This window comes from Argopecten irradians, chromosome 12 (assembly GCF_041381155.1).
Source record: "Argopecten irradians isolate NY chromosome 12, Ai_NY, whole genome shotgun sequence".
NCBI classification, from domain to species: domain Eukaryota; kingdom Metazoa; phylum Mollusca; class Bivalvia; order Pectinida; family Pectinidae; genus Argopecten; species Argopecten irradians.
In genome coordinates, this window is record NC_091145.1 from 13,127,804 (window position 1) to 13,153,933 (window position 26,130).

General features: G+C 35.0%; 1 protein-coding gene across 1 annotated transcript in view; it reads right to left on the bottom strand.

Annotated features, from left to right (window-relative positions):
• Positions 1–3,458: 3,458 nt before the first annotated feature.
• LOC138336308 (protein PRQFV-amide-like) overlaps positions 3,459–26,130 on the bottom strand; it is a 33,419-nt gene continuing 10,747 nt past the window's right edge. The window contains exons 2-3 of the mRNA XM_069285745.1: positions 9,722–9,806; positions 3,459–8,032 (exon numbers count right to left, since the gene is read on the bottom strand). Coding sequence (XP_069141846.1) covers positions 5,730–8,032; positions 9,722–9,791 — 2,373 coding nt within the window. The 5' untranslated portion in view covers positions 9,792–9,806 and the 3' untranslated portion in view covers positions 3,459–5,729. The remainder of the gene's footprint in view (positions 8,033–9,721; positions 9,807–26,130) is intronic.

Genomic DNA, 26,130 nt, shown 5'->3' on the forward strand with positions numbered 1-26,130 from the left:
TCGCAGCAGTATGCACAACCATTCATGGATATTCATGAAACTTCACGAACTGAAACAATTCGTGAAAATTCATTAACTTGAGTCATGTTCATGAAATTTAATGAATGCAAGTTGGAGTAAGCGGAATCTGAATTTCCTAAACTCTACTGGGGGATGAAACAAATTCTTATGATAACAGGTATAATAAATATTAATATATAACATCAGAAGAGTTTAACATGAAATCACCAACAGTTTACTGTGTTCGTTATATTTTCATACTGCCACAGAAAAGTGCTAGCAAAATCTGTTTTTAGTGATACGCAGCAATCAATTACATAATACATTCGAAGGAAATTAGTATATGACCAAAATAAACCTATAGTTGTAAAGCATGATAGTTTATAAAGGCAATTTAATTCAAAAGCATTTGACAAAATTCCACAAACTAATATCTATGCATGATTACTATAGCAATATCAGTGGGCAACAATTTCGTGTTAAAAAAGAACTGCAGATAAATCAAAACTTACTGAAAAGTGTTCATTTGTGCTTAAAGAAATCCAGGAATGGAACAATGCGTTCACTAATGTGTCAAAACTTCCATTTTAAGATGAGTAATGTTTCCCCTACCACACGCCAGCAGATACGGCAGCCATTTTGGATTGTGACTGTTTTGGCGGGAAATATATAAAGAAGTCATGTGACTCATGTGGTCATGTGACAAGCCATGTGACTTTAGTGGATATTCATTAAAATTCATCGACATGAATGAAATAGCATGTCAAGAATCATTCATGAAGTTTTATGCATAACTGATATTCATAAAAATTCTTTAAAATGAATGAAACATTAGTCATGCATAAAACTTCATGGAAAATTCTTGACACATTGATCATGAGCAATCATGAATGTTTCATGGATTCATAAAACTTCATGAAGAGTTCATGAGAGTCATTTGATGAATATTCATGATTTTTTTTCATGAACCACAATCTGCTAATATTCTTGAAAGTTCATGAATCATTCATGAATATTCACGATGTCATGAATACCATCTCGCAGGGGAGCCGATGAAAATGGCACCAGTTCAAGTAATTCTTATTCTTATGCTAAAATGATAACGGGCAAAATTTGCCATTTATGAATGTGATAGAAATGTAAAAATCCTGCTTTATTACGTTAGTGTAGTTTTAAAATTCTATCTACTGGATTTAACTGTAACGTTGGAATAAGTTCTTGAAACCACGCTTTCAAAGGCATGACAAAGGTTATAAACAATGTCAATAAAGAGTGGGACTCTGCTGTTTAAAGAAAACTATTTAACAAAGCTAACATTTTAGTTATTCAATCCTACTTATGTTTGTTTGATGTATCAATAATGACAAGTGTGACTTTGTTAGAAATATAAAAGTGTGTAACATTTTATTATTAATCTGCATGCAATTCTTAGATAATTACGTTTCTACGTTATTTCTTACAAGTATTATAATTTTTGCTGTACATAGCTTGAACTACTTTGATTAGTAATTGTTTAGAAATTGTATAACGCACTCATTAACTGTTCTTAAATTGTGCTAATAAAATATTTCGTTGAGTTCGTGATTTCAAACGATCCAGCCAAAACTTCAAGCCAAGGGTAAGCGCCGAACAAATGTCAAAGTACGAATATATATCACCGCAAACGTCCTAGGAATCAGCTTCCCTACAAAAATACCTCCGATGGATTACTGCTAGGCTCGTGCTACCGCTGAAACGTTAATCAGTGGTCAGAGTTCCAGTATTACTAAAGCTAGTGAATTAGGTTTGACAAATTTGAAAAAAATTCACTGTTATAAAGCTAGTTAAATTATCTATCGACAAGTCCTAATTATAGCGCAGTGTTCCTTACATAATGTTTCTAGGTAGAAACATTCGGCAGGGCGATTCTGTCAAATGTTGGGCCTACTGTGAAGGAAACATTCGGCAGGGCAATTCTGTCAAATGTTGGGCCTACTGTGAAGGAAACATTCGGCAGGGCAATTCTGTCAAATGTTGGGCCTACTGTTAAGGAAACATTCGGCATGGCCATTCTGTCAAATGGTGGGCCTGCTATCGATGGAACATTAGACATGGTCATTCTGTAAAATGTTGGGTCTGGCCATTCTGTCAAATGTTGGGCCTAGTGCGAAGGAAACGTTCAGCATGGTCATTTTGTCAAATGTTTGGGCCTGCCAAAATCATTATATACAATAACTGTTGATTTCATCGTAAAGGGAGTTTTCCACGAAAATAAAAAAAAACATAACTAAAAGTAATCCTCAGATATTTTTTTACTTCATTGTACATGACTTATAAGAATCGTTTTGTTCATTTTATCTAATATTTCAAATAGGATTTCTTTTGTGTTTCCCTAGCTGTCACTAACTATCAATCACTTGAAAACGGCAGTTATATTGGTAAATACGTTTTAGTTATATCATTTTTACCGATGGCATTGGTGGATCTTAAACCATTGATTAAAAGGGAAATCGAACATTCTTTTATGTCATTAAAATCAGAAATTAATGTTTTGATAAAACTGACGGAAGCATCAATATAAACATCTAAACATCAAAAAGATCAGATATATTGCAAGATAATTGGCAGATGTCTTTTACAAGTTAATTAAACAATCAGAGAAGCGGTTGATAGGGTCTTAGAAGATGAGATGGAATCAATAATCCTAAGCTCGCTTTGCCATTTACTCCATCCAGTACCATGTTAACCCGTAACTGTCAGCAATTAATGGGTGATCTAATTAACTTCGTTGTTAATTACCCTTTGATAATTTCACTTTCGACAAATTGGCTGACCGAAAAAACAGATGTGTTTTGTATTTTTTTTAATACTTCCTTGTTTGTTTTTCATTCCATAGATTTGGAAACTGCATCATATGATATGATCTGCGTATGGAACGCGACTTGGACGCTCTACTCTTTGTCAATGTTATGATGTTCGATAATATATCATATCGACAGATAACGTGCCTGTTAGTATTTCTGAGGAGAACGATCTGACTTTGATCTTTGGCGTGCTTAAAATCTCCTAATGATTTAGTGTTAAGAGTTTGACGTGTTAGTGCCATTATATAAATACGGAAACCTGGCCGGCACCACACTTTGGAGACTGTGAAGACCTGGCCGGCACCACACTGTGGAGTCTGTGAAGACCTGGCCGGCATCACACTGGGGAAACTATGGAGATCTCATCCTTACCAGACGACAAACGCCACAATGACAACAATTAGAACACGACCTGGCGGGAAAAGATACAAGAAAACCTGACTTGGTGACGGCCATCTGAGTGGTTTGGCGTTAGAAATTGTGCGAACTAACACGGGTTGTTGGACAACGAGCAGACTTCTATCGCGCGAGTCGGAAAGAAAACAGCGTGTTTCTCTCGGGCCTGGATCACGTAGGTGTTTCATACGCATCGTGCCTGTTGACAACGCTGAGAAAATAGATTGGCAAATGGTAGGAATAAGGGCATTGTCAATAAACGGTTCACGATTAGCACACTAACGTGTGATATTTGGATTATCAACCACTCCAGAGCTTTCCTAACTATAAACTCGGCCAGGTTTCATTCGAAATAGTTACAAGAGGAAAGAGACAAAAATGTTGAATTGTACAGATTAAAGTCGAACCCACTGCGCTTATTTATGACAACTTTTATCTTAGAAGCATTGCAATTAATATTGTGTCAGTAGAATACATATATCTTAATAATGGTGTGATCTGTTGAGTGACTAATACATTAAATTGTGGGTTTTGTGTTTCAAAATTAGTTTGGATATGATTGTTTCTTTAAATTAATTATTTTTGATATTGTCCATAAAATATAAGCTCTAAAAATAGTTAGGGATTAGTGTACCAGTTCAGACTTGAAACCTGAATGTGCCACATGTTTAAATATGACTAAGATATGCATATCTTTAGTTTTTAAGGTGTTTCAATTCATGTTTTCTAAGCAATGCCAAACTTCAGCACTAGGATATTAGATATTTGTTATGTGAGTTATGTGCATGTTAGTTTAGTGTGGATTATTGTATCAGCGTGAAATGAAATAAATCAATTAGGTACGTAGTGCATACATATCAACAGTTAAATCTGCATTTAGTTACATCATAATATTTTAACAACTGTCCATTTCCATTTATCAAGGCTGTTTGTTGTTGTTTAGAAAATATATCTATACTTTGGTCATTTTATTTTGTCATTAGATTTTGCGAGTAACGTCATCATCTTTTGGGATGGCGTTATTTTGCAAAAATCTTACATACAAGAGTACATTGCTAGCTTGGTATAATTATGTTCGGCCAAGCTAATTAATTATACGCAAGCTCAATCCATTATCGATACCTACCTTGTTTAGGATCCCAGTTCTGAAAAGGGTGTGTATTGTTAATCTTCTTAATACTAGTGAGAGTATTAATGTCTGGAGGATGTAAACAACATTGTTATCTATCACGTCAGTTGTTTAAAATTTGAAAGGTTGCATGCTCAATTTGGTAACATTTAATACCGTATCAAAAAGGTTTTTTTTAATAGTCTGGTTTGCAGCTGTTACTTTTCTGAATTCCTCTATGTCTCTCATCGAAAATTATGAAATTCATCGAACGTTCATAACTAGATCCAACCAAACATCCATACATTCACTGGTGTAAAGGAAGACAGCGACACACCTCTGCCATCGCGTTGTAAGTCACAGTAACTCGACTTCCTGAGATAAACAGGTTGGCAAGCAAAGGTAAAATGCTTTTTGTTGAGAACTATATGATATGGCTCGTCAACAATATTGATTATCTTGACAAGTCTACAGTTCGGCATGGATTACGCCGTTTTAGCAGCAGTCGACTTATTGTTATTATCATTATCATTATTTGACAAGACGTGTTATTCTAAAAATGTCTCGGTAAGTCGAGTTTCAATTACCGAACCTGAACACGCACGTTGGTAGAAGTTTGTCATATTACATATCTCATTCAGATTTATATAAATGTATTTTTTTCAGTTGACAACTTTCATAGGTTGATGAAACATTGAGATAAGTAAATAGTTAAAACGATACAAAATAATGGTTAAAACTGTTAGTAGATATTCAAAGCAACTGTTAATTAATTAGTTGATGGTAACATCGAAGAAAAAAATAAAGATAGATATAAATATTAAACATTCTGGAAAATCTTCCATTTTTTAGTATTGACGTGAAAAACGTGTTAGTATGGTCGTTAATTAGGTACAGGAGGGAGATAAAAGATGAACAAATTATCATGCTTATGTTTCCAACAATATGCGATTGCAATGACGTCACACAGGATATAGCACATGACGTCACCAAGGGATACCGTGTTGCAGTCATCATTACGCCGGCATGCATTATGGGAAACGAAGTTTGGACGTTGGACATCCACAGAAAAGTTGGACAGAACAACACGCTCCTCTTAAATCCTTCCCCAAAATTCCCATAAACCTTATTGATTATGATATTTATACACTAACAAAAATAATTTCCGGCAAGACGGAGTCTGATGAATGTAGTTATAGCAAAATATACCTAAGCCATTCAAAATTCAGTAAATTAACTTTACCGCAATGATTCCAGATATTGAGGAGGTATTGTACCGTTGAAAAAGACTGAACAGTCAAGCCATCGCAGAAGAATTTGACATTTATAACTTACGCTACCATAAATGTGAACAGCGCTTCCGGTTGCTGTTGCCATTGCCTCTATGGTGTTTCCGGTACTTTACCATAGAAACCTACACTTGTTTTCCCAGCAAAGTCAGAAACAAAAGACACTCTTAGTCTGTTGCTACCCTCACTCTTTGCGTCTCCATTGCTTATCATTGAATTTTCCGCTACCGAGTCTAATTTTGGCTGTAATAGTATATTTCGGAGCGTCTTTGATGGGGGAAATTCCATCGTGGACGATGCATGTCTATCGAAGGTATCTTCCTGCACATATCCAGACTGCATAAACGGATTTCTTATATAGCTAAGTGGATTAAAGGAGGATGCCTTCCGAATTGGCAAAAACGAAAAATAGTCTCGGGACGGATTATTAGATAGATAGTTTGAAAATGAATTCCCTGGTATTGATGGATACATTTCATGGCCAGGAACATTTCCTAAAGAACCGTCGGACACAAATGCCAAATCCGCTGGCCCATTAAACGCACGTTTCCCAACAAAATCTGGTGCGGTGAATGATATCTGACTTTGCTCCCGCACAACCTCAGAACTCCGTTTCCTGATAATTCCAGGTATCTTCACATGTAGTGGAGTTGGTTTGGCGTCTGGCTCAGTATCCTCATCATTTAAAGCAGGTAGGAATTCGGTCACTTCAGGGTACCCTGTATTATCTAATTGAATAGATTTTTTGCTCTGCGATTTAGCCTTGCTTAAGTCTGCATTATTGTCTTGTATAATTGACATGATTAGGTTAGGATCCAGTTGAGTGATTGCTTTATTCGCAAAAGTTGTGAAAGGTTCTGTTCTGTCTTTGCCATCCAAACTATGGATTCGCCCATTTCCCTTGCTTCGGGAAGGATTATTTATGAGGAAGTTGTCACGTTTGCCTATAAAATCAGGAGAAATAAATCCCCGTATCCCTCTGGCCCCAGGATACCTATGACGATCCCCGCGTTTACCAATAAAATCTGGAGGGCTGTAACGTTTCCTAATGACAGTTCCTGAGCGTTTCTCACTAGAGATAAGAATGCTTGAGTCTTTCGCATCTAAATTGTATCGCTTACCAATGAAATTAGGAGAACTGAATCGTTTACCAATGAAATCGGGAGGACTGTATCGTTTCCCAATGACATCGGGAGGACTGTATCGCTTACCAATGAAATCGGGAGGACTGTATCGCTTACCAATGAAATCAGGAGGACCGTATCGCTTACCAATGAAATCGGGAGGACTGTATCGTTTACCAATGAACTCGGGAGGACTGTATCGTTTGCCGATAAGATTGGGAGGGCTATATCGTTTACCAATGAATTCGGGAGGGCCATACTGTTTACCAAATAAATCAAGATAATTGGACTTTTCATTCAAAACTTTAATTTGATCCTGTGAGCGCTTCCCAACAAAATCTGGTAAATTAAATTCACGATTTCGTTTTGCTAAATTAACTGGACTTTGTGCTTTTATTGGTGCAAATTCACTGAATAATGGGGACACCATCTGAGGCATTTTATCTACGTGATTTGATCTGCGTTTGCCAACAAAATAAGGGGCATCAAAATTTCTTCTATTGTTTCGAAAAATTGGATACCTATCACGTTTTCGGCGGTCGAGTTTTGCATAGTTATCCCGCTTTTTACGTTTCGTTTTCTTGTATATGATTTTTGTGTCAAAATTATGTTGTGTGTCTGTAGACCTTTTCTTACGATTAGACAAATCCTGACCTGATTTGAGATTTTCAACTGACCTTTTCCCCATAAATATTGAGCTATCGAGATCGCCGCTCGCCATTCGTCGCCCGATGAAGATAGGATGACCTCGACGCCCAACAAGCATTGGTTTTGATAAACTTCTCGTCGCCACCATAGAATCGGACCGCTTGCCTACAAACAGTGGATTTCTACGTTTTTCTGCCGTCAACTCATTGTCAGTTTGAGAAGTACGCTTTCCAACGAAATATGGAGATCGTCTCCTACCAACAAAGAGTGGACCTCGTCGTTTTCCTATGAATTTTGGGGCCCATTTTCCTCTTCGGCCAACCATCATGGGTATGTATCGGGTTTGTCTACCGAAATAGTCACTTTGTGTTTCGCGTTCCTCTGGTAACCCCTCACTGGACCCAGCAAGTAAGCCAGAGAGTAAATTTCGCTCATAAGCTTGTGCTACATCTAAAGGAATGTCTGGGGAGTCGGCAGACAATTCTAAATCGTCATTCGCATAGAAGTCTCTTTTCCCAACAAACTGGGGAATACGCGCACGCTTAATTTCTTGCGCTATTATGCCTGATCCGCTATTGTCTTCATATTGTCCAAGGCTACCCGTAGCATCTGCATCACTCGCACCTGCCGCCAGAAAAGAGAAAGAAAAACACAAATCAAGAGAAGTGAAACATATGTATTGCTACTCCGTCTTTGGATATTACACAGTTATCTTCCTTGCAGGTAGGCATCCATTTTGACGTCATTATTTTGTGGGCACAATTCAAGTCGATTTCTCCGAAAAATATAACTTTACGCTCGCAAATACCTGACGTCACAATCAATATCTACCCACAAGGGCACATAACTCTATAATATGCAAATACAGAATAATAGGAATTATAAAGGAATCTTATCAAATTAACTTGTTTGTCAATTATTTCATTATTTTGAAAAAAATGTGAGTTCATGCTTTAAAGCCTTAAGGTTAAAAAACAGTGTATTGCAGGAAAATTATAATTTAAAAATGAAAAAAATGTCAAAATTGATAAATTAGATTGAGAATCATTATCATTTTATAGTAATGTAAATAAAGATAAATTGTGATTCTAGGAAAAGCATAAGAATAGCAGTGCACATGTAGACGTGCATTGAAATATTTTGCAAATTGCACTAAAATAAAATTATTTAAGTATACAGATTATTAAAGGCTAACACTTGCCAGATCAATAAATCACATTGCAGAACAAGTTAAATCAGCAGTTATTAGAGGTGATGCGGACACGCGCAGTTCTCTTTATTATTTGCAGTTTGCTCTCTCTAAGATAGACTGATAGATTGCTAAATAATATATCGCAGATATTGTATAATATATTTCTAATATACGTAAGGCTAAAATGGGGTTCGTATACTTTGTGCTGAAGAGAGAAATAATAAACCTTTCCGTACATCGACATGGAAAAGTATTTTAATCAAACATAAACGGTTCGACTTGAAATATGAAACCCTGTCAACATAGCATGTACAGACTTCTCAAGCCTAATAAAAAGTCTAAAAACAGTACTGCATTCCTGTCCGTATTGGATGCGAGATACTGTCATCAGGTAACGTAATATTACGTACATTTCTGCCATTAGGAGATGGCCTTTACTTATTGGTACTACACAGGTCTCTACAAATTGGTTTCATTACGCAGGTTTTCAAACAATACACTATGACCTCAGGGCATCACTACGTCCCAATACATGGAATGAAATAAGTCCTTTTGTTGTTGCCTGTATGTATCAAAATGTATCTTTGAAAGCATGAATATTTTTTTCTATACAGTTACAAGGTAATACAAATCAAAATATCATGTCACTTATGCCACACAAATTAAAAAGGAACTTAAAATATTTTTTATATAAAAAAAACCTTAATAACCTCAGGTATGACGAATTCATCGTAAAAATTGCTGAAAGCACTTAGATAGACAAAGTTACTTTGTTCGATGCTATTTTATTCATTACTACAAATTATGGTCTTTTCGCACTCGCTTTCCACGAAATCGAGCGTCTACTCATGTACAAGATTTGAATCCTCGGAAATACCACAGAATATCACTACAACATACTGCCTTCATATATCAAACATATTCAAGTATAACGTAAGAACACATAATATTGTATGGGAAGAGATACCATTGTAGATGTAAAACCCAAACCAGGTTTTTCATCAACTGAAACATGATCAATCTACACCGTTTCCAACACGATACTATCGTTGTCGTTACTACTTTGTTCTGGTATCCCTACAATCAACTGACATCGGTCTTAATAGATGTGTGCTGCTTACCTGGCCCATCAGCAAGGATTTGCTGCGTTATCAACAAAAGTGCCAATATACACGTTTCCAAGAATTTCATACTGATGGGTCTAATCTGAAAAAAAGAGAAGAAAAAAAACATAAATGAGAAGTTCTGGAGGATGGGCGGCTGTCAAAATAAATCTAAGCATTAAGGGATGGTTCCATCTCAAAGTACACACTTAACTATGAATGTGGTGTAACTGTGAACACTAATAGCATCACAGTCTCAACACAGCACGGTATCTTTCTATTCTTTTCCACTCACTGACATTTCCTGACATACACTAAAGCGCTTTGCTTTCGGGAAATATTATTCACGTTGTCAGCATCGACACGGTTTTAAAATACTCGCAAGAATAAGATATTTGTATTATTTAATTTTTCAACAATCAGTTGAAACATTTATTATCACATAGTGTACCGTAGAACATGAAATATGCATATGTACTTTCTTATTCGGTTTGGAACTTTTTATAAATTTGTGGATAACAATTTTCATGGTTATATTTGTGACAGTAATATAAAAAAACCAAAATTCATTGTATTTAAATTCGTGGTCTCACAATAAACATGTCGTGTTGTACAGTGTTGAAATTTCGATAGGAATATTCAGGTATTGTAAATCAGACAACAATTAGAAGAAGTAGACGCATTATATTTAGATTAATTTTCCATTGAAAAATGAAAAAAAAATAAACGCATTGGAACAATTGAAATGTAGGTCATTTTACTGCATTCAGAAGACATAACAAAGGACCATATCGATATTTGTATCGCTCTTTAACGACGGTAAGAAATGAAAACAAATTCATTTTTATGCAAAATCACGAGCCATTCAAATGAATCACAAATGAAATAACCTTGAAAATGCAGTATCTATAAAAATATCACTAATGCAGCCTGAAACGTTAATGTATTTCCTTGAATGCAGTTAATCTCCATATTACGACACATGCTACATTTCAATTATAAAAAGGTATGCATCAAAGAGAGACAATTTGCTGACATTCAAAATCAGAAATAATATGACAACGTGTAATGGATCACGTGCTTGCTTATCGGATTCACTGATTGGTCGTTCTACTATCGCTCATTTTGACAGTTATATAGTAAAGTACTGTCATGACAAGATGCCATATTTTTCCTAAATAAAATAAATCATGTCGATGTTTGAAACAAATTTCAAGTCTCCAAAATAGTCCTCCCCTGTGCGGCAGGATTTTGAATCATTCGAGTTTGGTCTAATTGAATATGCCGTGGATAAGTCGGAACCATCCTTATAGATGGAAATTATTCGAGGTTTAATTGTAGAAAGAATATTTTGTGTTGATATCACTTGGTACAAAAATATCGGGGTTCAGTTTTAAGAATCATAACATAACATTATACAAAACATATTTTGTCTCACTGCATTTGATGTTAGGTATAAGATCATTTCTTTATATAATTCATTATTAATTACACAAACCAAGCGGTTAAACTGACGATATTTACAAGATAAATCATAGGAGACAGTGCGACAATATGAGGGTTATTTACTGTATTTCATATCAGTAACGCTGAGCTTAAACTTGAAGTTGATATTTTTGTTCTTTATTTTTACTGATGGTATAACAAACCTACAATATATGTTAAGCAAGACTCTTCTCCGTGCGTTAATTACAGTGAACTATAACGAATAACCTACCAGTTCTTTGATGTTGGTGGTTGTGCCCTGGTAAATAATTGTTTTCAGTTCATACTTCAAGCTGATGATTCTTTACTGGCCATGTAAGAGGGACGAAGTACGTTTTTACCTTAAGCTGACAGTTCTTAACTGACTATGGTGTCACATTGACGTAGTGGTTTTACACATGGAAGTGAGCGTGCCTTACTCGGTATGATAAATTAGCATAGAAGTACAATTTGCTGACGATTGGTATAGTTAAGCTGTAATCATTAGAAAGTATCGGGATGCTAACGTATTTTAGCGATGTTTAACCTACAACAGCGTAGCGTAAAATACTCAAAATATCTTTTCATATCAACGAATTATCAAATAAATTTAATAAAAAAATGTAGAGTAACTGAGTAGTGTCGAATCTGAGACGCCAGATGGTTATACCATCACTATTATGGTGTCAAAACGGACCTGGATGCTACACTAGCGTAGCGAGGCTTAACACACAGTTCTTATAGTAAGTACGTACAGTGATGTGTCCGAGTGTACAGACAAGCGTACCGCATAATCCACAGACTGAAGTAAGATAAAAATGACGTACCGTAACCTATAGTTAACGTTGGACGTCTTGCTCTAACCCATATAAACCTTAAGCTTTTTCTACCTCCTCACTTTTTAATTACGGTAGGCTATTAATGCAAGTATGAGCAGGCCTTACATGCCAGATACAACCTATCATAGTATACACATCATAGTTTAAATGACCCAATATAACAATACATCAAGTTGATGATTTCTGATTATACAAGCTAGAGTGACAGATATTGGGACTTGGCTGAGCGTTCTTATATCGAATAAGATATTAAGTTACAGTGGAATATATAATTTGGTTCCGAATGACAGAACGACTCATTGTTTTAATGTGATAAATCATACATTGATAGTGTATTGGTTTCTTTGACACTACAGTCCAACACATTAGCGTCATCAGACTTACGTAGGTCTACATCACATATGCTGATTTGATGTGGATTTTCACTGACCAATTAAACAGACAGATGTGTCGGGATTGTTGGGAACTGTGTCCGTTTGATGTTGACATGTTGACATCACAAGCAACGGAAGCCCACTTAACACAATAGTTCAACAGTCCATCGTCCGTTCGATAATATACACGGGCAAACGGCATCTAGCTTTGATAAAAGTTCCGTGTAAATAATAATAGCTCGCGGCGCGAGGAAAAGCTATTGCTATTTGATCTTTTTCTTGAGTCGCGAATGCTAGTGCATTGTAACGCATTATTTTGTTTCAATTAAAGTATTGCTTTTAATATTTGGATCAACGATGATAAGCAACATCCGTTAAAATTGCCAAAACAAACACAAAAACATTCGTTTTAATCAATGATATCGAAAAGATGTAGGTTTTGAAACTGCCTAAAGAAAATCCCCTCCAATGGTCTATATAATACACCCAGATTATCAAAATTAAAATGGAAATTTAAAAAAGCTTAAAAAGTTATTATTCAGTTTACATTGCTAATCTATTGGAAAATGTCAAGGTAAAGTTTGCTTCTTTATGAAAACCTACCATTGTAATAGGATTTCATTTTTTCAAAACTCATAAAAGAGTTTCTCATATGCCTTTACTGGTGAAATGCGGGTTGATTCTATACATTGATGTCGCCTGAGGCTATATAACAAAGCCATCCACTCGTGATGTCACTGAGTAAATAACATTACTATTTCCACGGTGAATTTCAACGTTATTTCCAGAAAAAATGCAGGTGTTACTAAGGATGCAACTAACAGGATTTTCGTTAAATATCATTGTAATTAACAAAAAGGCGTGCCTCAGAAAGCTTGAAGTTTTACTACATTTTGTGACCCTCGGGTAGAATATCCCTATCCTTCATATCTACATATAAAGAGTCTAGCAATACATTATTCGCGATAAACATCGCCTGAAGTCTTCTATAGCCGATTTTGCTATTAAAAGTGACAGAGAACATCTCTGCATCCAAATATGTTCTATACTTTCAATGCACAACATTACATTAAACAATTTTATACGTTGAAGTCATATGAATGAACGGTGCGAAATGGGTGAAAACCTTGTCCAGAAAATATAATTGTTGTCTTGCCCGCATGTGCCATGTGAAATCATGAATTATTTTGCTATTTTCAGAATGGTTATTTTAAATAATTCATTTAACATAAAGCGAAATTCATAAAAATTGCATTATACAAACGATTAACATTTGATGAAAATATCATGTGCCTAACGATATAATTACACTATTTGATAAAAGACGTAAATCAATAATCAACTTAGTAATGCCAAATGTGGTAAATTTATAAAACGGATAACTGCTATTTGTATTGTTTTGTCTGGCCTTAGGACGATCGTTGTTCAATTAACACCATGTATATTCATGTTTAAAAAGCTTGTTAATACCACTGCCGTTCATATTTAGATCGTCGATGATCATTTAATGCCATGAATATCCATGTTAAATTTTTGCTAAAATTTCTAACGGACTTATATAGATCATCGATGATGATATAACACCATGAATATTCATATTTAAATTTTCGGTAATGTTACTAACGGACGTATTTAGTTTACCGGTGATCATTTAACACCATGCATATTCATATTTGCAAAGGTTTGCTGATATTACTACCGAACTTATTGACTTGAGTGTTGATGATATACTGGTGTCCAATAGAATTCTTGTTGCTTTTGTTACCTTTTAATGATAATACCTAATGAGGAATATGTATATATTAGACAGTCCACCATGGTGATTATGATATCAGTCATTCTTTGGTCATAGACCTGATTCCGTATGCCTATCATCATCCAATCAGCACACTTCTTTGTTACTCCATATTTGTCCCCGGGGCGTATGAATATTTAAATGAAATTGTGGAGCTATTACCAAATCAATGATACGTCGTTTGGCATTTAATTTAGCAATGAGTTCACCTGCTGGCTCTTTTCATTTTCAGATTCAAACGATGAAAGAGTTCATGGTAATCGACGGTGAACAAACTCGTTTATTTTGTCTTGAAGGTCCTATAGTTTAATTCAATTGGTCAGGTTCCAAAATATTTCTTTTAAATCGTTTGAAGCTCCCTTTTTATGATTTTCGAATGTCAATTGTGTTAAACACGTTTCCAGAAAAACCTCCCTTCCTATTAAGGGATAAGGGAATTTAAATGAAATGACCCTTAAGCGCAAATAAAAGGGAATATTTAGTTACTTTTTCAGAACTTCAAAAAACAATCTTACTGCATACACAAGTTTGATTTCTTAATACACGTGTGCTTTCTCACAAACATGAATAGCCTTCAAGATAAACTTTGCACAAAGTGTCTCGAATAATAGACGTAGCTATCTTTAGGTACAGAGTAAAGTCAAATTGGGACAGATAGCTATGTCTTTTCAGAACGTGACTATCCATTGTAGAAATTGTATTAAATTATCTTAGTTTTTACCATTAAAAATTATAATAGGTATTTAGTATGACAACTAACATGCAAAGATGATATCAACACATGTTGTTTTCATTCATGTTCGTAGTTATGACGTGTTTCATCAATGAATTAAATCTCGTAAGCACTGTGACGTATCAAAAGAGACACTTAAAATCCCCACTTTGTCACTTGATGTTTTATGATGTCGATAGTTCAGCTATAATAGTATCCCCGTGCACTGTTATCACAGATAGGCTCATAAAGCCAATCAGGTAGGGACACAATCAGGATTCCTTAAATATCAAATTTACGGTATTTTAATTACTCTATTGATAGCAATATCATTTTCATGAATAGTGATAAAATAAATAAATAATAAAGAGTTGCATGTTATGACTTTAATGTATTTGAGATAAATAATTAACGATATTTGATACATCACAAGAAGAATGAACCAACGATGAAAACATATCGTACGTATTAACATGTCAACAGGACTTCATCAGTAGTAAGCAAAATGATTCGGAGCCATACACATGTTTCGTTCTGCAAAGACTAGTCAGCGAATACACGTATAATTTTTTGATGTCTGAATGCACGAAAACTAGTGCTGCAGGTACACAGCCATTCGAACAAAAAGGATATTGAAGACATATTTTCATATAATATGCATATTTCACTTAATAATGAATAGACATCTTAATCATTTAATATACGAATCATTAGCATTATACACATCTATACATATTTCCAAAAAAAAAACCCACACATATGCAAAAAACTAAAGTGTCCAGCAATTTTGCAGCACACTGTACTGTAAGTTACAACAGTAAAGCATCCATTCTGGCTGTATTAGTCCTGTAAGTGTCTGTAGCAAAGCTAACTTGCATATGAAATTTATGCATTGCAGCAATATTGTTACTATATTGCTGCAACATTACATCAACAATGTGTAATGGGTTTGATATTTCTGTTAGGGAACACTCAAAGCCTTATTTTTGTCTGATACTTTTAATAAAAGATTATCACAGCGTCTTTAAAGTTAAAAATACAAACAAATTATCGAGTAGAAAGATACTATTGTATTTAATCACGAATTGGTATATATTCTATTCATTGATACATGCGATAAATGATAAAAATGACAAGAGAACGACATTAAATTTCAGTGGTGGTGTATATAACATATCGACATGGCCGGCTTCACAAGACCATTATGCTGACACTGTCATTACAAGCTCGCGACAGGATAGTAATTAAAACTATGATGTAGGATGGTCTCATTCAACCACACCTGGAATTTTATGTTTGTCTAGCAAATATGTTATGTACTTTAATAAATTACATGCTATTGATAGTGCTGGACATTTCTTTCTTCCATAAAAATAAAATGATAGATTTGACGGTGACAGTGTTATGACCAAGGTAATTGTTATGTGCGTTACGGACAGGAAGCCATGCTTCATAACTGTTATATTTGCGTGATATCATACAATTATAGGACATCATGTTGGCCACAATCCTTTCTGCTGCAATAAGTAAAATTATTAGTTGAAGGATCTGCCAAAGAAAACCTATTTTATTGCGATATCATTTCATTTTAGAGTGTAGTACAGAGATTTAGTTTAACATGTTTGAACTGAGGAGTAGGCACAGTTAGTCACAGATATAAAGCCCTTCCCTCGCAAATAATTATTTACATACATACGAATGAATAGTATGGTACAGTATTTCAAATATAAACCTAGAGACATAGACAGGAAAACAATGTGCAAATGTATTTGCCTATTTATAACAAACGGAAAGAGAGAGTGGATAAAGGGGATGGGGATCATATCACGTCGATTAATAATCTTACACCTGCAATACATAGTAATATCATATGTCCTTACTTCTGGTACCAACAACGGAGGTACATTTTATAGATAACAGAGTTCTACTCTCAACATAAAATACATTCAATGATAACAATGTTTGCCTAGAGTAAAATACTACAATTGTCATTGTTTATGGTTTTGCTGATATCATCTATCCATACACAAGTTCGTAAAATAAATATTCCCTTAAATCGATAACCATATATAGATTCAATTCGAATGAAATTCCCAAAAAAAAGTCACTGCTGAAACAATTACATGAATTTCCCAAATCTCGAAAAAAATGCATTAGAAGAATGTTTCGACTCGTTATATGAAACGGAATTCAATTGTTATGATTTTCTGATCTTTGTAAAATAACGAAAGTGTATGGATGTACATCGCTGTTAATTTCACATAAAATGTTTAAAAACATAATTGTGACAATGACCTTTAACCAAGTGTCCATGAACTGTCATGACTTTCCTGAACACTGTATACCGCCGGAGATCGCAAGGAAATCTTTCAATGTATTTATAAGGAATCATCTCGGAACAAATCGAGTTAGTATTACTTACAGGGGATTGGGATATGGCGACCAGGTCGGCATGTGGTGCTAGAATGGGTATTTCATTTTGGATGATGATGATGATGCAGTAAAAATATCATTTAGATCGTTCGTTGATCATTGTCTGGGAGACGCAATTTCTTATACAGACTGATATCAATGATATCACCGGCAGATCGTCTTTTAAAGAGAAAATTATAAACAAAAGAGAATAATCAATAGAAAATGTAAGTAGTGAAACAGATAGATGTATTGGTGTATTAGAAACAACTTTCTGTCCCGAAAGGCCTATCAGGATGCGCTTATTTTCGGTAGGAATATTTCCTATTTCCATTATTCATTTTATTAGAAACATCACTAAGCTCTGGACACAAACTCCCTTCTGCAATGTGACAAAAGCCTGGCGCTATTGAGTATTTTCCAGCTCCTGTCAATCTGTGCCTTTAACCAAACTTCATTGCAAGTGAACTAAAACTTGTTGATGGGGAAATTGGGACCTTGGTAGTGTGGAGTGAGGGCTAAAATATTTTCGTTTATTTTTCGAAGTTTATTGAGGGCTAAAATATTTTCGTTTATTTTTCGAAGCTCAAACCTCAGTCTGTTCATTCTTGTGGATCACCCTGTAGGATAGGGTTTACCTCGGAGGTGACCCCGGAGGACAGGGTTCACACCCCAGATCTTAAATGCACGAGATTAGGCCAGGGCTCAAGCGTTAGAGTTCAGGAATGAAAATATGAAGAAGATTACGTATCAATGACCAGAGGTCTGGACTCAAAACCTCCTGAATGCTAGGGCTCACAACCTAGGGTTTAGGTCTCAAATCCCGGGGATCAGGCCTCATATCCAGGGGTCATGTTCTATACTCCAGAGACCAGGACTCTACCTTCGGTCTTGTGGTGTTTTTTCTCGCTCGTTATGCTACACTTTAATAGCCTTAGTTAATAAGGACGTAAACAAGTTTCCAATGGAACGCGTACCAATTTATCTTAAAATAAAATTTCAACTGTTTCATGAAGGATTCGGTTTGTCCAGGTGAAGATAAGTCGATGAATTTTGTTGCATTGGAATTGAACATGTGATACCTAAAAAGACACATTACTGGTTCAATTTAGCAGAATGGACGCAAAGTAATTTAATAACCCAAGATGTTTGTTTAGATTTCCCAAATAGCTGAATAAATATTGATTAGTGTTACAAGATTATTGCGCTTAATGGACAACGTCCCGAGACGCTTGTTGGCGACGCGCAGGGACCTTATTATCTGGAAAACATTTTTCCGAAGTTAAATTGAAGTCAAAAGCTTAAATTAGGTTAGCACATCTCAGTTTTTGTGGCTTTGGATTAAAAACAACTCTTCGGTGTGACGCCGAACAGACCTGCTTACTTTATACTTACATTGTATACAGTACGTTGTAGTTATACTAATTTATACCAGACTAACATTTTACTAAATATGTTTCATGTTTGTACTGAAACTTTAGTTACAAAATGCGTATGTTAAAATGTAAATACTGAGCATGGTTAGCTTCTCTTGGTAATGAATATAACGTAAGTTAAGCTGTCGTTTCCCAAAGGTCAATATTTTTGAATTCGTAAAACTATTTACTCTCTATTTTTTTGAAATACTGAGTGTTTAAAACAAACCTTATTGTCTGATCAATGTATTCTCTTAATAACACAATTTCCTGCATTTTTCGGCCGAAATCATCATATTTTCTAATTTTCCAATTATTTTTATGTAGTTACCATGGTATTCACATGCACGACTTAGCGCAGAAAAGGACCAGATCTTTATCTAAATATCATATTTCAATTGTAAATGTTGTGCAGAATGTATATGCTTTTGACGAGATAAAGGAACATCTTGTGTACCTAACAACAAAATGAAAATCTGAAATATTACCACAAATATCACCTAAGTAAATTGTAACTTCTATAAAATTGTGTCCATAAATGTCATATGTCATATGATATTGGTACCCAAAATGTGTGACAGTCTTGTCTGTCGGTGGCAATGATTGAGTAGTCAGTCTACTGAGGGACACACAGTAGTTATATGACACTCGACCTACCATCTATCCTACTATTACCATTTAGATATATGACACTCGACCTACCATCTATCCTACTATTACCATCTAGCTATATGACACTCGACCTACCATCTATCTTTCTAATACCATCTAGTTATATGACACTCGACTTACCATCTATCCTACTAATACTATCTAGATATATGACACTCGACTTACCATCTAGCCTTCTAATACCGTCTAGCTATATGACACTCGACCTACCATCTATCCTTCTAATACCATCTAGCTATATGACACTCGACTTACCATCTAGCCTTCTAATACCGTCTAGCTATATGACACTCGACTTACCATCTATCCTTCTAATACCATCTAGATATATGACACTCGACCTACCATCTATCCTTCTAATACCAATTAGCTATATGACACTCTACCCACCATCTATCCTTCTAATACCATCTAGCTATATGACACTCGACCTACCATCTATCCTTCTAATACCATCTAGATATATGACACTCGACCTACCATCTATCCTTCTAATACCATCTAGCTATATGACACTCGACCTACCATCTATCCTTCTAATACCATCTAGATATATGACACTCGACCTACCATCTATCCTACTAATACCATCTAGATATATGACACTCGAAATACCATCTATCCTTCTAATACCATCTAGCTATATGACACTCGACCTACCTATCCTCTATACCATCTGATATATGACACTCGAATCTACCACATCTAGTATATGACACTCGACTTACCATCTATCCTTCTAATACCATCTAGATATATGACACTCGACTACCATCTATCCTATCTTCTAATACCATCATAGATATATGACACTCGACCTACCATCTATCCTTCTAATACCAATCTAGCTATATATGACACTCGACCTACCATCTATCCTTCTAATACCATCTAGCTATATGACACTCGACCTACCATCTATCCTTCTAATACCATCTAGCTATATGACACTCGACCTACCATCTATCCTTCTAATACCATCTAGCTATATGACACTCGACCTACCATCTATCCTTCTAATACCATCTAGCTATATATGACACTCGACCTACCATCTATCCTTCTAATACCATCTAGCTATATGACACTCGACCTACCATCTATCCTTCTAATACCATCTAGATATATGACACTCGACCTACCATCTTCCTTCTAATACCATCTAGATATATGACACTCGACTACCATCTATCCTTCTAATACCATCTAGCTATATGACACTCGACCTACCATCTATCCTTCTAATACCATCTAGATATATGACACTCGACCTACCATCTATCCTACTAATACTATCTAGATATATGACACTCGACCTACCATCTATCCTACTAATACCATCTAGATATATGACACTCGACCTACCATCTATCCTACTAATACCATCTAGATATATGACACTCGACCTACCATCTATCCTACTATTACTATCTAGATATATGACACTCGACCTACCATCTATCCTTCTAATACCATCTAGATATATGACAGTTTAACTCCCATCTATCCTTCTAATACCATCTAGATATATGACACTCGACCTACCATCTATCCTTCTAATACCATCTAGATATATGACACTCGACCTACCATCTATCCTTTTAATACCATCTAGATATATGACACTCGACCTACCATCTATCCTTTTAATACAATCTAGATATATGACACTCGACCTACCATCTATCCTTTTAATACCATCTAGATATATGACACTCGACCTACCATCTTTCCTACTATTACCATCAATAAAGAGTTATTTTATTTAATGAATAGTTGACGGACTGCATTGTTTTTATCTTTATAAAATGTGCATTCCAAGCTATGTTCAAATTATTACGACTGACTTCATACATTTATGGAGATATTAATTATACCGAACATATCAATAATATCGCCCTTACATTCTCAATACCGATTATGATAGATATTTCAACGTAATAGAAACGATTAAATTAATTAATATCGATCGATTTTACCGATCCCTTAATTAAGCGAGGAATGAACATCAATATCTGTGATTGACCACTGGTCATTGCGCTGACGTCCAATAGTGACCACGCGCACGGCCATTAAGTTACGACGAAAATGAATAACAGTGGTCCCATGGGTTTGTGCCTACTGACTGCTAATTCATTACTTGTCGAGCGTTTGATCCCCTTAATCGTCCTATCACTGTTATCGTTAGGTATATGAGTTGTGCTATATACTATGCAGTAATGAGCCCCTAGTGATGTGGAAGTTTGTATGTAATGTTCTGGACGATTTGTTGTCATATTTACTACTGTACCACACTGCTATTTAAAGATTTATGCGTGACTTTCGAGTACAAGGGATTTATCACACCCATATGAAGTAAATATGTAAAAAGCCTAGAATGACGAGAAATCGTGTAGTAACTGTCGCACTACGTGCTTCTTAACCTCGAACAAAAAGACAACTACAGTAAACATTTCCATCCATATACCATACTCTTTCATTGTTTTTTTGTTTTATTTAGCTGTACTTGTTATGCTGGTGAGTACTTTTCGGTTCTGAGGATTTTTGCCTCAATGTTTATACACCAATTTGACATTACCTATCGTATGTCACACATGGATTTTTATCGTGTTAAACGATCATAATTTGAACTCAGGCGAACTTTGTTGCACCAAGATTCTTACAACTTATAAAAAGAAATCTATATCAGCATTAAGCTTGTTTTTCAATTCACAGATATTCTTTTTTTGTATGTATAAATTTTGTTTAAACAAAAAATGAAATAACTGGATTATTATCAAATCTGTTCAACGATTGGAAGAAATTACGCAAATGGAAATAAAAACACTTTATATAAAATATTTGAAACTTGTAATAATCCTTATCTTGTGCAGTAATATATATATATGGTCTTAAATGATAATTAATTTTACTGTACGATATGGCATTTTGTGAAGATAAAATATGTCATCTTTGTCGGTCATACAGTTGAAATATTTATGGATCCATAACCATACATTTTGTGCAGCATTTGTGAAGACATGTAATTAAGTCGTATTGTATATACCAAACCAAGCGACAGCTTCTGCTGCTGACTGATACAAGATAAAACAAAATCTCAACGATTAAACCTCCCCTGATAAAAAATGTTGTTTAGCAGATTAAGATTGATGTGAGGAATGCCCAGAAATAGCAGCTCCCAAGAAAAACAAAAAGCATACCGATGATTTCATTGACGATATCTATAAAATCTACGGTATGACAAATTGACAAGGCAACGCATATATCGCATGTCAATACAGGTTTTTTCGATTTACATATATTATTACATGTACTTCTTTACAAGAAAATGCTGACAGAGTAAATGCATGTTAAGGCGTTTTTGCACTCGGTACCTACTTAATCATTCAAAATGTAATAAGAATCTCGACATTTGTTTAAATCTAACCGAATCGCCTTAAATTGCCACCAAACATGAAAAAAAACTAGCTGAAATTCATCTGGTGTCTTGGTTTCAACGGCACAGAAGAAACGCAATGCCTATTATTTATCGACCGTATTTGTCTGTTAGTAGCCTCAGCGGTAAAACCTCTCAGTTTGGCGCCTTACTTAATTTATTGACTATATTTGTCTTCTGTGTCTTTGCCCTTAAACTAATTGAGAGTTGACCACTTGCGTTAATCTCCACAGAAGCGATAAAACATCATGACACAATTGATGTATTCCCTTTTGAGCGGTGTGGGTTTTGTTCAGTCCCTACACTGACTGGAGGGGGGCTTTTCTAGGTTACAAAATCGAATGAACTAAAGCAAACTCTGTCGACTTAATCATGTGTTAATAATTAAACCGGAAAATGTGCATGTTTCAAACTTGTAACATAAATACATAGGATATCTTTCACAATTACATTACAACTCTGATCATTATTTGACGTCAACACTTGATGCCACGTCATTTCCGACAAAATGGCGCAATCCAGACATTTTGTTTCCCAATTTGTTTTTCATCTTTTTAAAGTATCAGGTTCTGAAAACGGAATACGAAATAATTTTGTCGTCTTTATTAAAGGATGCCGGTAGATGTCTGCTTTTTTGTTTTGTGAAAAATAACTTAAATAACAAATTATCGAAAAAATCCGCCATACGGATGACACATTGTATTGCAAAAAAATTAATAAGTTATCGATCAGCAGACAGGCATCTTTCAATATTGGAATGAATATAATGATGATATAAACCTTTGTAGAATATTCAAGCGGTTTTTTTCTCGGTAAGGATTGGTTTCAATTTGCCTCATGAGTAGAAAGCAGTCAAGGATATCAAATATATATTTATATATATCAAAAATCATTTTAATATCAAGAGAAATGGACAACGGTTGATTTCTATTAATGTCAATGCCCTTTGGTTTATATAAAAGCCTGGTACTTTTAGAAGGCAATATTTAAATGACTTTTGTTTGATCAATGACCGTAAAAATAGCCAACATCACCACGCACCCATCACACCCGCAAACGCTTATCTCACTCTGACATCAGTGTCAGTTGAGCGCTTTGGCAATCAATCCTCATCATAGCGATCGACTGACCTAGATAATTATAAAAACTATATCGTCACATTTAATAATGAGACCAATTATAAGTAAGTTACTCCAATGAGCGATATTATATTTCTATCTGCTCTTAAGTCTTTCTTGCCAAATTTCCATTGAACAAATATCCTGTTTATACTTTTGTCGGTTGTTCACCTTTTTCTACATATCACTTGTTTTAAGTTAATTAAGTAAGAAGAATACATTTTTGAGTAAAAGACGAGTATTTGCATTTGCAAAATTTTTAACATGAATTGATTTCCTGGTTTGTTATATATTTTTTATGATTGTTTTTTCTGTGTATTTTCTCAAACATAATATCAATAAAAACCATAAAAATGTATAGAAATCACTAGTCATATGTTTAAAAAAAATTGTGACATGATATATAAACCTTTGTATGAACGATCTATAGGAGCTACGGACAATTTGGAAAATAGGGATGTCAAATACTACACATGTGCTTCACCATTCATCAAATTATATATCGACAAGATATAGGTCAAAGTCTCTTGCTCGGGTGATAATAACGTAGTCAGAATCCAGAGGCCAGTAGGCCAATCAATGGAAAGCTTCGTCAAAAGTTCCTTCGTAACAACATTTCGAGAAACACATAACATATATATATATATATATATTATTAGGTTCATGATACCTTGTGTGGCTTGTGTGGGCGAGTTTCGAACAGGTTTCATTTAGATTCCAATCCAACAGCCTTCGTGTGCCCTAAGGAAACAAGTCAACGGTTACCTGACACGGAAGTAAATGACCTTCAAACCACACGCGTGACTGATGGACTAAAGGACATAGATCCATTCAAAGTATTAAAATTAGCGAACTCATACCCCGTTATCATTTACTGTCAATGTGCCCCATTTATGTTATTCTATAATATTGCTTTCATATTCCTGCAGCACCTAGGTATTTAGATGGTTCAAATTTGTTCATAGCGTCTTGTACTTCTTTTAAGGCTGACATTTTAATATATTAATTTTGATCGATGATTTGTTGTTTTATAATATCTTATTTGAACAATGGCCAATGGCGATATATATGCCATACACTCCATGTGCAATGCAAGAGAATAAGGGTAAATGTATATGCTGAAATTATTTTCCTTTAATGGAAGAATCCTAAAATCAATCGTATAAGTTTTCGTGAGAAGATAACTGATACCAAATGCTAATGGCACTGGCTATGACTTAAACAGGCCGGGTACGTCACCAGTGCTATTGTCATGTATCAGGGCTGTCTGTTTTGACATTAATGCAATACCTTTCTGATCCAATGGATATTCCATGTACTAATAAATAACGATATAGGGTAAAATCCTATGTGGACACGAAGGCAAATATGGATACAAAGAATTTGTGTTAAGGAGCTGTACTAGTGACTGAGAGGACAAAATATCTTATCAAATAGTCTGAATTGTGAGGATGTTAATAATGTTCCGCCGCCAGGGCTCAGGTGTCCGATTGATGCATGTGACTGATAGATATCCTTCATGTGACTGATAGATATCCTTAACATGTTGACAGATTGCATAGTTATCTACTGGCTGTTGCATTTCTGAGATTTTCTCTACATACAATTCACATATTCACAAGTATCATAATCAAATTATATATAAATGACCAACTAGATACGTTTTCATGTAAACTAAGAACATGTTTCATTATTTGTTTACGATCGCCCATCAATAACAATGTCTCCAATTACTTAGGAAATTTTGTATATATTTTTCACGGCACTCTTGTAATAAGTATTGGCAAAGTAAGTAGTGTCGATTGTATTGCAGGTTGACAAATTACAAATAAAAAAGTGATCAGAGCTTGTATTGGCATTTCATCGATAGTTTCAACAAAAACATAAACAAACAATAGCTAAATCCTTGTGATGCACTTTTCTCGGAAGGCTAAGCCTGCATTAATCTGGTACCAGCCGGATTACAGGTTTTTAGGATATTGATTTGCGTAATCTTTCTGAGTCGTATTATTCTGAGTACAATTACCTTTATTTCAAACATCGGAAATATATCATGGATGTCTTGTCTCTGCATATAAGATCCTTGGGGAAACTTCTTCGCATTTTTATTGTTTAATAAATACCAACCATGAGTCAGACGTTCTTTTCAACCCAAAACATCGACTATAGAAACAAGCTTTTTTGCTTTTT